Genomic DNA, 15,832 nt, shown 5'->3' with positions numbered 1-15,832 from the left:
ACAACCTTTTGCTTGGCTGACATAAGCAACTGCAGAATATATGGTGCATGATATTGCAAATTGTGGTAGATTCTAGAGAGCATAAAGTAAAGGACTAGACAGCCGAATTAATGCATAGCTTGAGTCCTGTCAGTCACCATGTTTGTAATCAAATGCATCTGAAAATCAACAATTTTAAAAAGGTCAAGCATGTAGGCATGTATTGGTTTTTCTTGTCCACCTCTGTTCCTTCTTCTGGTACAAGAACCTACACTGTCCCACATCAGGCCACGTCATTTGTGTGAGGATTCAACCAAGAAGAGCCCGAGAGTGAACACATGACCCAGACCTGGGCAAGGAGAGTCACCATCACCTCTAACTAGCCACAGTGATTGGTTCAGGGATGGACATATGACTTGACCTGGGCCAACAGGAGTGATACCAACAGAACCTATATGTAGGCATTACAATCAAGCTAACAGCAAAATGGCAGTCTTGTGCCACAGGATGAAGATCCTGGCTGAGAAAGAAGCCAGCTTGGACTAGAAAGAACCAAGAGACAGAGAGATGCAAAATTCTTACACCAGCATCGTGGCACCTGAATGCAACTATAACTGAGGTCTTAAAGAAGCCTCTTTCAATCTCCATACACCCTCCTCCCCTCATTTGAATCTATTTCCAACTCTGAACTAGCTCTGACTTGTACTTGGGGACAGCTTGCGGGAAGAAGTAATATTTGAGCTGAAATGGCTGGTTTTGGGGTGTGGAAGCAACGAGGACACTGGAGAGGGGGTGGGGGCAGGGATTGAGTGTCTGAGAAAGAACTGCCCCTGGGTGTCTAAGGTTTTCACCAAATGACCACACAAGTATGGATAATGTGCTATGGCCCTTCGGGTATGGAATAAGCCCAGCAAACAGCCCTGTCCTTCCCTGAATGTCAGTTTTACTAGGAGCTGAACTAATGTATTATTGATGAGCCATAAATAATGGGGCAAGAGTGATTTCCTATTCAGTCCTGAAGTACAAAGGTATAACACTGACATTTTAATGAGGTTTTTAATGGTCCAGGCTCACTGTTTACACTCTGGAAATGTAGACTGGCTTTCTCAGGAAAGCATTTTTTTCTTTACTTTTCATATTTTCCTCCTTCATTTGTCAGCATCCTTTTGAATATTTATATGAAATGTTATAGTTAAAGCAAATCAAATAAAAGAGAGCAAATAAAACCATTTCTGAAAGACGATGTTGCTAATGCTTCCAAGACCTTATCTTCATTGCATGGGGCAAAGGAAGGTCAGGTGCAGCCCAAGCTTCCAAACGCTCCTTCCATTTCTGCCTGGCAAGGCATTGGCATAAAGAAAAGAATGTTGTCAACAGAAAAATCTGAGTTCGAATGCTGACTTGATCATCAGTTAACCATGCGACCTTGGGAAAGTTACTCGAACCCTCTAAGCCTCAATTTCTTCACCTATGTAATGGGGGAAATAATATGCAACTTCCAACATTGCCATGAGGCTGAAATAATTCAGAGCATTTATATTGCCGGCCAAGAGCCTTGTTCAGGGTCCCAGATAACAGCTTTAATATCCACTGCCAGATGATGCCTTCGGATGATTATGCTTCCAAGCTTTCAGGTCTTTCAACTGGAGCCCCAGATATCAGGGAGCCTTCCCTGGTGTATTGTCTGAATTCCCCTATCCTTGAGAAACCACAAGATAGAAAAACTTTTTATAGTTGTCTCAAGTCACTGAATTTGGAAGTAATTCGTTATGGAGCAAGAAATAAGAAGTGCAACAGCTGGGCATGGTGGCACAATCCTGTAATCCCAGCAATCTGGGAAGCTAAGGCAGGAGGATCACAAGTTTGAGGCCAGCCTCAGCAACTTATGGAGGCCCTAAGCAACTTAGTGAGATCCTGTCTCAAAAATTTTAATAATGGGGACTGCAATGTGGCTCAGTAGTAAAAAGCCCCCCCAGGTTCAATCACCAGTACCAAAATAAGAAAAAAGAAAGAAATACAACATAATTTTTTAAATTCTGCAAGACAAAAATCATTATCAGTGCAGTCAAATGACAAACTGGGAAGGAATTGGGAAAAATTATCACAGAACAAAAGTCTAACATCCCTAATATGTAAAGAGCTCCAAAAATTCAGTAAGAAAAAGACGAAGAATTCAATGGGAAATGGGTAAAGGATATGGATTCACAGAAGGGGAAATACAAAAAAAATATTCCCTAAACATAAAGGCATGCTCACCTTATTCATTTGAGAAATGTGAAAAATAGCACCAAAATTTAAGTATCATTTTTAATCTATCAGATCAGCAAAAATATAAAAGTTTATTATAATTCATTGGTGAGGCTATAAGGAAACAAAGTGTCATGCGTTACAGGTAGGCGTAGAAATTAATGCAATTCATTGAAGGTAACTTGGCAATAATTATCAATACTACCCAATTCACAAAACTTTTGATCAAAGCACTTATACTTTGGGGACTTTTCCTACAGACATATTTACACGTTTATGAATAGACATAAGCACAATTTTGTAGAAATGATGTACATACTTGTATAAATAACAACCCTGGTTTTAATAACAGCATAAGATTAGAAATTAAATATCTAACAATAGAGACTGGGTACATAAATTATTGAATGTTATGCGGACATAAAAAAGAATAAAGAGGTACTTTACATACAAATATGGAATGATCACCCAGACAAATTTTTTCAGTGCAAAAAGGAGGGTTAGAAGAATAAGCTCTTGGGCTTTTAAACAGAGGATCAAGGTCTTACAAATACAATTGTTCACACATATATAAAACATAACCCTAAAAGATTAATATAAATCTGGTAACACAAATTACTTCTGGGAAAAGAAACTTGATAGCTAAAGGACAGATGAAGAAGGAAGATTTCTTACGTTTCGAATTTTGAATCATATGACTAACTTACCCTATTTAAAATATATATATATATACATATATATATATGTATATATACACACACACACACATATATATATACATATATGTATATATACACACACATATTTATATATACGTGTATACATGTATATTTTAAATTTAACATTTAGAAAGCACTGGACATAACTTGATGACTTCATTCTATAAATATCTGTGAGGCCCTGGCATATAGCAAGCAGCGTGCAAGGTGATAAGTACATAGTACTCAGCTGGCCATAACCATCCTTCGTTGACCTTACAGTCCAGGAAGATAGAGGTCAAAGAGGGCAACCAAACAGTTATAGCCTCAGCATACATTCCCAAAATTCTTATGTTGACACCATGGCCCAAAATTATTGGGAATATTACTTAAGAGGGGCAAAGCTCTCATACATGGGATTAGTACCCTAATAAAACAGGTCCAGGGAATTTTCTACCCATTTCCACCATTTGAGGACCCATAAGAAATCACACTGTCTGTGATCCAGGAAGTGGGCCCTATCAGATAAGGAAGGTGCTAGTGCATTGTGACCTCTGACCTCCCAGCCAAAACTTCTCTGGCTTTATAAGCCACCCAATTTAAGGTGTTTTGTTATAGTGACCCAAACGGACTATGGCAGCTATTCAGGGAGAGAGCACAATACTATGAGAGAGGTAACAGATGGGACCTAACTTAGAGAGCAAGCCAGGGAAAGCCCTCTGGGGAAGGGCTCCTTTGGCCAACCAGGAATTAGCAAGTTTCTGATTATTTATTGCTGCAGCCTGAACTACCATCCCCAAATATCAAGGTTGCATACTGTTTCTTTGTATCTCACAAATGTTGGGGTCTGCAATTCAGATGGGACTCTTCAGCCCAGTGAAAGCACTCATAGACCCACCCAGACCCAAGAGGAGGGTCAGGGATCTCACTCCTCCATGGGAGCAGCATCAAAGAATCTGCCACCCGTCTACCCACCCCAGCAGGCAAAAGAGATGTTGGGGACACAGTAGGATGAGAAGGTGGATGGAGGGGCTGGCAGCCAGGTCCCACTGAGTCCTCCAAGTGCACTAAGGACTTTGAATTTTATTTTCTATACAATTTTCGTATACTACCAAGTCCAGCTGAGGAGTCGTGAGCACAGAAATTAACAACCTCCCCTGTTCTACTGAAGCGGATAGCTTATACCTTCCTTGCCTGTGTCACACTCATGCTGGGATACCTGCACGTTCTGCTTATTGTAAATGCTAAGTGGAATACGTACATCAACGTATTGAGTAACTGAAGATCTGAGACAGCTATATTTGAAGAGAAACCTTAAATTATGTGATTCTCAAACTTTCATGCACCTACGAATTGCCTGGGGGAATCTTATTAAAATGAAGTTTCTGAATCAGTGGGTCTGGGAGAGCTGGAAAGTCTGCCTTCCTAACAAGCTCCTGTGCCAAAGTGTACACTTTTAGTGGTGAGTGTTCAGAAATGTCACAGGTTTTCAGTTGCAAGGAAGAAATAATGAAATACAGGTACAAACAACCATAGGTGAAATGATGCCATCCGAGCCCACGATCTTCCTCCTATCTTCTTGCTATTTTGTCCTTGTTACCACTTTCATCCTAATGCTAATGCATCTCATAGCCTTTGATGGCTGCTGAAGTTCCATGAATTATTTCCAGACACTACAAAGTCCAGAAAGAGAAAGATACTGTATCTATGTGTGTCTTCTTTGCAGGGAGAAAGCCTTCCCCAGAGATCTACCAGAAGTCTCTCAGAAGACTGCCTATGTCTTTGTAGTCAGAATTGGGTTACATATTCAGCCCTAAATCAATCATGGGCAAGGAGAGCAAGAGGATTGGAAATTCCACATTGATCTAGATTAATCTACAGCTAGAACTGGCAAACAAGGGAGAAAACCTGAACAAAGTTGGGGTTCTACTAGAAAGTAGCAGAAGGCAACCAATGGTATCCTCATAGTGTGATATATAATTTGGTTAATTGCTTATATAGAGACCTATGTATAATCTATACAACATAAGGATTTTTTTTCTCAAAAAAATGTTAAGTACAAATTTCAAAATGCTACCCAACACCCTTTAAAATGCAGATGGAAACAAACATGATCTTGATTTCAGCTGGTGTGAAAAGGTCTCGAACAATGGCAAACGTGGTACCTGTTCTCTTGAAATCTACAACTTTTTTGGGATAACAAAACAGAAATTACTAAAGCAACCTATTAGATAAGATAAACAAATGAAGTTTTTCACTCCATTGGCCAACCCTTACTGAGGAATTGCTATAGACAAATAACTGTGTTGAAGGATTTGGGAGATGAAAGTAGAGTGCCATCCCACTAAGATCCAGCAGTTTAAGACACATATGCAAATAATGATGGGCACAGCCTATAACAATATAAGCACTAGTAAGATGGTGGAAGGAAACCTCCACCTCTGTTCTGGAGTGTTAGAAGGAAGGTAGAGGGAGAATCGTATCTAGTGGTACCCATGAGAGATGGGGAGGTTTTTCATAAGCAGTAATGGTTGTGCTAAGGGAGGAGTTGGAGAATGAAAAGATGGAAGAGAAGAACATTCCCAGTTGGGAGGGAATATACATGTAGCATAAACGACCATAAAGGAAAGCGGTCAGTCCTATTGTATGCTCATTAAAATCTCTTAACAGCATAAAGCCATAAATAATATCAAGTAAATACCAAGTCATACATGGAAAGAGCAAGACAAAACAGACCCTGAGAAGGGAGAAGGCTGAGCCATCTGTGTAAGGAAAATGTCCATGGATGACCAGGGTGGAAAGGACAGGGAAGGTGAGCAGGAGGCAAGACAGGTTCATGCTTAAAACTCCTAAATATCAGTTTCAAGAACAGAAACAGTGTCTACCATGAAGAAATTACAACAAACAAGGAGATGGAGGAGGAATATATCAATTAAAAGATACCTAAAAGACTTATCAATCTATTCTAATGTGTGGATTTTACTGTATTTGAATTCCTATTCAAACTAGCACTTGTTAGGAAAAATAATTATGACATTTATAGGCAATGGAATGCAGTACTAGGACTTGAAGATTAAGAAATCGTTGCAAATTTTAAGGTTCTGCTATTGTGGTATTTTTGTTGTTGTTTTGAGAATCCTTATCTTTTAGATGCACATCCTGAAATATCTGTGGATGAAATGATGTCTGAAATTTTCTTCAAAATAATAGAGTGAAGGAAAGGTACTGATAAAATAAGGTTGGCCATGATTTGATGGTGGTTGCAGTTGGGTGCTGAGGTTCATTATACTATTCTGCCCTGCCGCTGTATATGTGTGAAATTTACCATAATAGAAAATATAAATCAAACTGCAAAAAAAGTAGGGCAGCAGGGATCAAGGCCAGTGGGGAAGCTCCGCCCATTGAGCTGGAGGCCCCGCCCCCGCCCGTCCTCCGCTGCAGCAATCTGCTCTTGCAGGTTTCCAGTTTCTGGTGTCTCCCGACTTTCTCATTTCTCGTGGAGAATCCATTAGCTCTCCCCCTTCCCAAATCATAAATCTCTCTCTAGATTCTGCCCCGATCCCGGCGGACGGCTCCGCGCCCCGCGAAGTTCCCCGTGGCCTCCGGCCCTGGAGCCGCGGCAGCCCGGCTCCCCCACGTCGCGGCGGAGTTTGGTCGCGTCCGCCGCCCCGCCCCGCCCCGCCCTGGGGAGCGCGTCCGCGTCGTCCTGGCAACACTGCGAGCAGGTGCCGGCGCCGGCCGAATCCCGCCCGGGAACCACCTCTTAGGTGAGTGGCCTCGGACCTGAGGCTGTGAGTGACCCGGGGTCCGCCGAGCTGCGAAGGAAGCCTGAGTCCCGGGCAGGTGTCCAGCCCTGTCCATCGGCCAGGGTTGTAGGAGAGGTCAGGACCCGAGGGCTAAATGAGGATGGGTGGCGCGTGGGGGCGGGGGGATGGAGTGAAAGGTCCCTGAGCGAGGAAGTGCTTGGCCTGACTGCTGGAGGAGGAGATAAGGCCGTGGGGGCGCGACCCTAGAGACAGCTCCATGCCCCATGCGGTGGGCAAGCTGGCATGAAAACTACTCCTGTACCTGCCTGAGGTAGAGGTGGTGCTGAGCCCCGAGCAGCCTCCCACGATCATGCTAGGGAAAGGGAGTGCAATGGGAGGGGAAAGCAGAAACTTCTATGGGAAAGTGGTTATTAAGCACGTCCTTCAGAATATGCACGTATTTTACTTGACATTATAGACTCTAGACTCTAAAGTTACCGGCCTTCTGGGGTTGGGGGGAACCCACAAAGATACACACAGGATTTTACAACCAATTTCAAGGGCTTCACAAAGCAACCCCCTAACCCCAAGTTTAGAAGCTAAGTTGTGGAAGACAAAGTGCGATTTGTAAAGTGCTGTTACAAGACAATAAATTATTGGGTTTTTTTTGTTTTTGTTTTTGTTTTTGCACTGATAAATTTATTATGATTTAAATTTAGTTTGGGTTAAAGAATTTGAGGAACATAACCATTATAAGGCAATAAAGTATTTATGTCAAATGAGCAATATAAGCAGTAATTGCTTAAAAAAATGTTAAAGAGTTTTGGGATCAATGTGGATTTCTTGAAGAAAGTAGAATTTCAAATGAGCATGTTAAGGGAAGGCAAGTATGACAAAATGTGCAACCTAAACTGAGACCCACAGAGGAATGTCCCCAGGTCTCTACACCTGGCAGACTATAGCCTTCACCATCTCCTCATTGCCCCCTGTTAACAGAGGGGCCCTGGAAGGTGACTCATAAATGCCACACCTGCAAATAGATGATCCAAATGTTGAAGAAATTCATGGTCACATGCCTCTGAGAAGCTGATTTGGTGAAATTTCAGAAACAAGAAAACTATTTAACTATCCGACATTTTCCAGGTTTATTTGACTATGAAGGCCTTTACTTTCCCCTTCACATATCCAAGAAGCATCTCAGGAGAACATTTTGGGAAAAAGCTCTTGAGGTTCACAGAAGGGTTTGGAACCCGGGCACTATTATTGGGTTATGATGGGTGATGTTCATAATGGAAGATTAATGGGACAGCTCGTGTGGGAATGGAGTGGTCAGCATACACTAGAGACAGGGAGGGCCTGAACCACAGTAAACCATGCAATGATAAGAGGTACAATTGTCAAGAACTGAGAAAAAAAAATGTGCATGGTTTCTCAAGGATGATTATACTCGTGCTGTTTTCTCCTCAGGAAATGACTTTTGGCTCTAGAAGGAAGAATCCATTTCTCACCCAAAAATGGCAGTGGTGAAAGCCCCCAGACAAGAGCAGAAGAATGCAGAAGAACCCTTTAACAACATATCACCCCTGCTTCTGAAGAGTCTAGTGGAGGAGCCCAAGAAAAGAGCAGAAGTACCCAATCACCTACTTGAATCAAGTAAGCAGTTAGAATACAGATTTGCTTTCCAACTCACATCTTCTCAGGGGAGTCAAAGTCCAGACAGCATAATGGAATTATTGGTGATGATTTACCTATATTGTTTTATAGGCTCAGAATAGTTTTTACTACTAAGAACAGTAGTTCTATTCAGATCTAGTTGTTTCACCTGTAAATTTTTGGGATGTCAGACACCAACTTCTGTTATTTCCACATCCTCCAATGTCTCTGCTGCCTGTCCCTGCTGCCTGTTTCTCACCCTCAGCAGTCTCAGGACTATTACAGCACTTTCCTCCTGGCCACACTCTCCTCCTATCACTTTCTGTTTTAGAATCCTGGCTGACTCTTGTCTCTATCCTGTTTGAACACTTTCAACAGTTCCCACTGCACACAGAATAAAGTCACAATACCTTCGCTTGGCATTTGGCCCCCTTTACTGTCTGATCTGAACTTGACCCCCCACTGCCATTTCCCTGCTGGGCCCAAGCTCCAGTTCCTACCAGGCTATCCCACTTCTTCAGAGGAGGGGCATTTTTTACCTTCTTGCCTCTTCTCACGCACAGTCTGGAAAGCCTAAAAAAATCTTAGAGTTGTTATACAAAAGGGTAATCATTTTACCTGCATTATTTTCATTTAATCTACGCACAACAACCTCATGGGTACATTCGATTTCCATTTTACTGTTGGAGAAACTGAGACTCAGAGATCCCATGATTTCCTAAACTGGCACAACCCATAAGCTGAGAGCTGGTAGAGCCCCGGGTCCAGCTCTCCACCATCATGCTTGGTTGCCCGCCCCCATCCTCCAACCCCCGTCTTAAATGTTAGTAATGTAATATTTTGGTTTTACTCTTTTGTCACTGTAGAATGCATGTGTCAATTGCAAATTGATATACCTTCACCATTTCTGGGCATAAAAATGCTAGTTTCACATCTACTTTGTGGCCCTAAAACAAAAATCTTTCAGCATTAAAAATATATGTATTGAATAATGGTAATTTGAATATTTGAGAAATGACCAAATAATAACCTGCAGAGATCACCAGTCCCCTGACACACCATCCTCACCCTGTTCCAGCCCTTCAATTTGGCCTCAATATTGACAAGTCACCTGGTAAGAAGAAAACCAAGGTCTCACACCCACTTCAGATGTACCCAGATCCACAATGGGCAAAGGATGGGATGCAGGTGTCTGTGGCTCACAGGATTTGCATGTGGCCAAAGTAAAAAAAAAAAAAAAAAAAGGTTGTCTTTTGTGAGAAATAAGATGGTGCGTGCATTCTGAGGGAAGCAGGTGAGTGGTTGGAATTAGACCTGGGCTTGATTTTTGACTACCAGTCAGGGGTAAATTGCTTAATCTTGTTGAGTCTCAGCTTCCTCCTCTGCAAAGTGGAAATAATACCTCACAGGGTGGGAAAGAATGTTATAAGCAAATGTATGCAGTACACTGCCTGACACAAAGCACCCAGGCGTGGAAAGAATCATGCACTGGGGTCTCAGCCCCTTTTCCACATGCCTGCATTCCAGCATAAATAGAAAGTAAAGTTCTATAGAGCTGGATGTTTTCAGGAGCTCAGCTGTTTTAACTTTGTTCTCAAAACTTAAAGAGGAAAAAAGATCTTCACATTACAATAAAAGCAATTCAAGACTACTACCTGGAGCTTCATTATTATTCAACGTCATGTTATAATGCTGTCCAGAGGAAATCAAGTTATAAAAGTTAAATACACAGTAATAAAATCAAATCCTTGGTGTTTGGATACTTTGAACTAGATATTCATCATTTAGTAAGTAATCTCAGTATCAACACAGACAGGGTACATAGGCTTTACCAGTTGGTGTTTTATGAGAAAGATATATTCAACATCTGTGAAGAGCAAATTATTTTAATAGGTAATAAGTGCAATGTGAATTTGTTGTGACAGGAGCATCTCCCAAGTAATGCTTGAGTACAGAGAGGAAAAGCCACCCAGTTTCTTCAGAAAAGACAGTTAGTCTTGTTGATAGCTGAATCCAGTGTCTAAAACTTTCATATGCTGAAAATGCCCTAAATTAAAGAGAGCCCCTGTTTAATAGGATCTTGTTTAACTTAATATTTCCTTTGAAGTCTCATAATGTTCTTACCTTGTTTTTACAGAGGTTTATGCCAAGCTTCTAGATAATAAAATCATCCAGGCCAGACCCGGTATAGTGCATTTTGGAGGCTATCAAATAGAAAAACAGCACCAACAGATTCTGGTAGGTACTTTTTAAGAGGGATAATTAACCATAATAAATAGTAAAATGACATGAGTGTTCTGCACTTATATTTCTCATTTACCTGAAGAGCAGCATAATTCACTGAAGTGCCTGGCCAGAAGTATAGTTTCATGATGGAAAAAATGTTAAAGTTGCATCAATTTCCACTCTGCCAAAGGCTCCTCCAGCACTCTTTCCAAATGTATGTCCCTGCTCAGCCACTCTTAGGGCAGACACTGAGCTTCTTCTTTACAGTATTGCATTTAGTCCTCAGCTCTGTGAAGGTTGTGTTATAGCTCTCATCATATAGATGAGGAAACTGAGATTGCAAAGTTTAAATTATTTGTTCAAGCACAGAGCTACTGAGTGATGGGAGCAGGACTTGACTCCTAGGCTGCTTTCCTCCAAACCACTCTGGTTCCAGTTCCAGGAGAGGGGTCTGCCTTTCCCAGGAGGTCCCAGGATCCATTTAACCTTGTGCCTACCTAAGTCATTCTGGCCAGAGAAGATTTGTTGATATCTAGGAAGGCAGAGGCAGCTCCGCTGTACAGGTTCCACAAGAGACAGAGACTGGACTGCAAAGTAGCCAGAGCCCACAGTGATGGACATTAACTAGAGAGCCACATGGAAGCTCAGTCTTTCTGGGTCCCCTTCATTGACTTGGATGTTGACCAGAGTGGGCTTTGTGTGACTTCAGAGTCCTACCTGTACTAGCCAATGTGAAATGTATTTAAATCGGCATTCCAACCTTAGTGTCCTCACCACTATCCCCTAAAGTCACAATGGACATAACATCCCAGAACTGCTCCACACTGAGTCCTAGATCTGACCCAAAAGGCCTCTGAGATGTGATGGGGTGGGGGCAAATGTATGTTCTCTTCCTGTGGACATTCTGAGACCCTGCCTCTACATGTGATATTCTCCGTCTGGCCCTGGCCCCAGCTACCACATAACTTTACTTTTAGATGTAATGTGTTCTTAGAAGTCACGCCATAAAGTAGATCATTTTTAAAAAGAGTTCGATTATTGTGTTAGATTGTTCAGAGTGAGGTTGAATCACTGCAGGAAACTGACAAATGGTAAAGCTGTCAGGAAGTAAAATTAGAGTTCTATCAGGCAGTCCTCAGTGAAGAGGGGAGAATGCAATTTCTGTGAATCCTTAATCAACGAAGTGGGTAGAGAGAGAACAGGTTTGGAAAGGAACCTGTTAGGGGACAAGTATTTCCTCTTAGGAAGAGGACTAGGATTTAAATATGATCAGGAACTCCACCCAGCAACCTCCAAGGAGACCTTTCTTAGAACATGGTATCAAAGACCAAAGTTGATTATTGATTTTGGGGACTACTTTTCCTTGTTGAAGTTTGCTATTCTAGGTTATTGTAGGGCAGTACTGAGATAATTATTATTCAGAATTACTGTTCAATGGGGCTGGAGTTACGTACGAGGCCCTGGGTTTGATCCTCAGCACCACATATAAATAAATAAATAAATAATTTTTTAAAAAAATTATTGTTCATTAACTAAATCATGCCAAAAGCTAAAATAGGATGCTAATACTTGCTCCTTATTATTCTCTCTCTCTCTCTCTCTCTCTCTTTTTTTTGGTGGCAGCACGGTGACAGCGGGGTACCAGGGTTGAACTCAGGGTCACTGAGCCACATCCCCAGCCCTATTTTGCATTGTATTTAGAGACAGAATCTCACTGAGTTGCTTAGTGCCTTGCTTTTGCTGAGGCTGGCTTTGAACTCATGATCCTCCTGCCTCAGCCTCCTGAGCCCCTGGGATTACAGGCATGCACCTCCGTGCCTAGCTACTATTATTTTTTTTTATAGCTTCATTGAAATAAAATTCACATGCTGAAAATTTACCCATTTACAGTATATGTAAATGTATATGGGGTACAGATTCATATATATACCTATGTATATATATGAATCTGTACCTCATCCCTTTCTAAGACTGGATAATATTCCATTGTTTGGATAGACCATATTTTGATTATCCATTCATCAGTGATGAGCATTCAGGTTGTTTCCACTCGAGGGCTCTTTGTGTAAATGTTTTTGTGTGAAAGTTTCAGTTTTCATGAACATATACCTGTCAGTGGTATTGTTGGAATCTATGGTACATAAACTTTAGATAGCTTCCATAACAAATTACCACAAATTTAGGGTATGTAAAAATGGAAATTTATTCTCTCTCAGTTCTGGAAGCTGGAGTCTAACCTTAAGGTGTCAGGAAGGCTGCACTCCCTCCCCAGCCTTGGGAGAGACTCTTTCAGGTTCCGGTAGCTCCGGATTTTCCTTGAATTGTGCCTACAATCCTCCAGTCTCGGTCTCCATCCTCACGTGGCCTTTTCCTCTGCTTCCCTGTGTCCTCTTCTTCTTGGAAAAAGTTACTTGTCATTGAATTTAGTGCCCACTCAGGTAATCCAGGATGATCCTGTCTAAGATCCTTAACTTTACATCTGTAAAGACCTTTTTTCCTATAATGTCCCATTCACAGTCTCCAGGGATTATAATCTGGGTATATCTTTTTGAGGACACTATTTTCCCATTTTCTTTACAACTTTCTAATGACTAATAATGTTGAGTGCCTCTTTATGAGCTTACTGGCCATTTGTACCTTCCTTAGAGACATACCTATTCAAATCTTTTGTCCATTTTATAATTGTTTATTTTTTATCATTGGGTTTTAAGAGTTCTTTATTCTAGATAAAAATTATTTATCAGATATTTGACTTGCTATTATTTTATCCCATTCTATGGGTTGTTTTCTAACTCTCTTGATGATGTCTTTTGTAGCACAAGTTTTTAATTTGGATGAAGTCCAATCTATCTGATTTTTCTCTTGTTACTTCTGCTTTTGGTGTCACATCTAAGGACTCATTGACAAATCCAAGGTCATAAGGCTTTACACCTGTTTTCCTCTAAGAGTTTTATAGGTTTAGCTCTTAAATTTAGGTATGTAGTTCACTCTAATTTTTGTGTATTATATGGGGTAGGGATTCAACTTCAATCTTTTTCATGTTCTAGTATTTTTTGTTAAAAAAAAGAATACTTTCCCCCATTGAGTGGACTTAACACTTTTTTTTTAAAGAGAGAGAGAGAGAGAGAGAGAGAGAGAATTTTAATATTTATTTTTTAGTTTTCAGCGGACACAACATCTTTGTTTGTATGTGGTGCTGAGGATCGAACCCGAGCCGCACACATGCCAGGCGAGCGCACTACCGCTTGAGCCACATCCCCAGCCCGACTTAACACTTTTGTTGAAAAATCAATTGACTATTGAAAATCAACTGGACTCTCTGTTCCACTCTGCCAATCTGTATACCTTATGATAATGGTGTTAAAACACTTGATAATAGAGTTCATAGTAAGTTTTGAAACCAGGAAGTATCAATGCTCCTGTTCTTTTTTAAGATCATTTTAAGTATTCTGAGTTCCGCAATCTCATATTAATGTTGGGACCACCTTGTCAATTTCTGGAGAAAAAAAAGCATTGCTCAGATTTTGATATGAGTCACATTGAATCAATTTGGGGAATATTGCAATCTTAATGTGAAATCACAATTCTTTCTTATGATAGGTGTTTCATAACTTTTGTCACTAGCTTTAGGATATTTTCCACCTTTATGCATGATGTAGGGCAGAAGGACTCACCTTCCATAATATAGAATCACATAAGGGCCTATTTGCTAAGATTCCCCTGGTTTTAAGAAATACTGATATTCTTTACTGGATGACATTATTAGAGTTAATAATTACCTGGTAATTTAAAAAGTTATTATGCCAAAATATTACCAATAACACGATTCTTTTGAGTAATAACATTTTAAAACTGCCTTTGTGTGTGCACGAATGTGCATGCTTAGAATAATGTCAATGATTCTAATAATGTCACTAAATTTAAAATTGTTTTGCCCTCTTCATAATTTTAATCATATTAATTATATACTTTTCTATTCATTTCTCTGATTGATCTTTTTTGTTTCTCTGATTGATCTTTTTTGTCTATTACTCTATCTCCGATGAAAAATATTATTATGTTTTTAATAGAGTTGAAAATTTTCTTATGTTTAATTCTACACGTAATAAGAGCATCTATTATATGCTAAGCAAAGTGTTGAAGCATTATAGGGAAGGTTAAGGTGCACAAAATCAAGGTTTCCAAGTAGTTGAAGATATTAAGAAAACAACCAACAACTTGAACATGATACTAGACAAGCAAGGTGGTATAGGAAGCAAAAAGAAAATCCTCTGTGGCTATAAGGCACCACCTCACCCAATCAGGAGGGTCTAAAAGGCTTGGGAAGGAGATGCTGTGTGTGACAGCTAAGAAGAAAAATGGGAGTGGGGAGAAGACCTTCAGGGCATGGAGAAAGACATGGCAAAAAGCTTAGGGTGAGCTGTGGTGTGGCATATTTGGAGGCCAGTATGCAATCTGGTTTACCTGGGTTATAGGACTTGTGGAGGGAAGTAATGATGGAGAAGGTAGGGAGTGTGGATACAGATGAAAATAGAAATAAAGAGCATGAGTATAATTTTTATAGCAAAGGAGGTTAAGTGTTTTTGAGCAGAAAAATGTTGCACGTGAGAAAATGGAAGTCCATTCCATGGAATATTAGAGATGGATGTGGTTCTCAACCCATTCTTTCATTATTATCCCCTAAGGAAACATTAATGAGAGAAATGAAATATCAAGGAATAAGGTTTTGTAAGGTAGGGTTGAGCTTCAGAACGTTCGAAGACACTGCAATATTTACTTCCCAAGAATCAGACTTTTCTTCTCTTGAGGGTGATCTTACTCCCACTGAGCATGCCTGGGAACCCAGAGAGTATGATTTAATTGTTGAAAAAGGTGATATCTCAACTCTGCTCCACTCTGCTGAACAGAGGCCATGTCCCTCTTCTATATTGCTACTTCCCCTGTACCCAGCACAGTGCCTGCCACAGAAAGCAATAAACACTTACGAAGGAATGATATTGAACTCATTTTCTTGAAAGAGATTTATTACTTCTAGGGGTGCTGGGTTCATTGTCTCTGCTCAGCAAATAATTGAAGAACAGGACACAGAGATAGAAAAGCAGCAGGTTTGTTGCAAAAGCGACAGAAACAAACTTTTCCAAAGACAAGGGGCCCCAGAGCTGGAAATCCAGTTGGGGAGTTTTGGCCTATTCTTTTTATGGAATTTCCTCCTCCGTTTATCTCCTCCCTGTCCATGCGCTCCTCACTGTTATTGATTGGTCCCCCTGTCATGTGTCTGTTTTA

The 15,832-nt window shown here is 40.7% G+C and overlaps 1 protein-coding gene across 2 annotated transcripts in view; it reads left to right on the top strand.

Moving 5' to 3' along the window:
• Window positions 1-6,600: 6,600 nt before the first annotated feature.
• Window positions 6,601-15,832, top strand: part of Cfap221 (cilia and flagella associated protein 221) — a 110,723-nt gene continuing 101,491 nt past the window's right edge. Inside the window, exons 1-3 of one of the 2 annotated variants that reach the window (XM_046456860.2) lie at window positions 6,601-6,691; window positions 8,138-8,323; window positions 10,461-10,561. In XM_046456860.2, coding sequence (XP_046312816.1) covers window positions 8,185-8,323; window positions 10,461-10,561 — 240 coding nt within the window. In that variant the 5' untranslated portion in view covers window positions 6,601-6,691; window positions 8,138-8,184. The other variant, XM_058583273.1, reaches the window with a different exon arrangement.

This window comes from Marmota monax, unplaced genomic scaffold (assembly GCF_021218885.2).
Source record: "Marmota monax isolate L192 unplaced genomic scaffold, Marmota_monax_Labrador192_F-V1.1 WCK01_AAM20220418_F8-fsc00121, whole genome shotgun sequence".
Taxonomy (NCBI): domain Eukaryota; kingdom Metazoa; phylum Chordata; class Mammalia; order Rodentia; family Sciuridae; genus Marmota; species Marmota monax.
The sequence above is the reverse complement of the archived record's forward strand: the minus strand, read 5'-3'. Positions and strand labels throughout refer to the sequence as shown.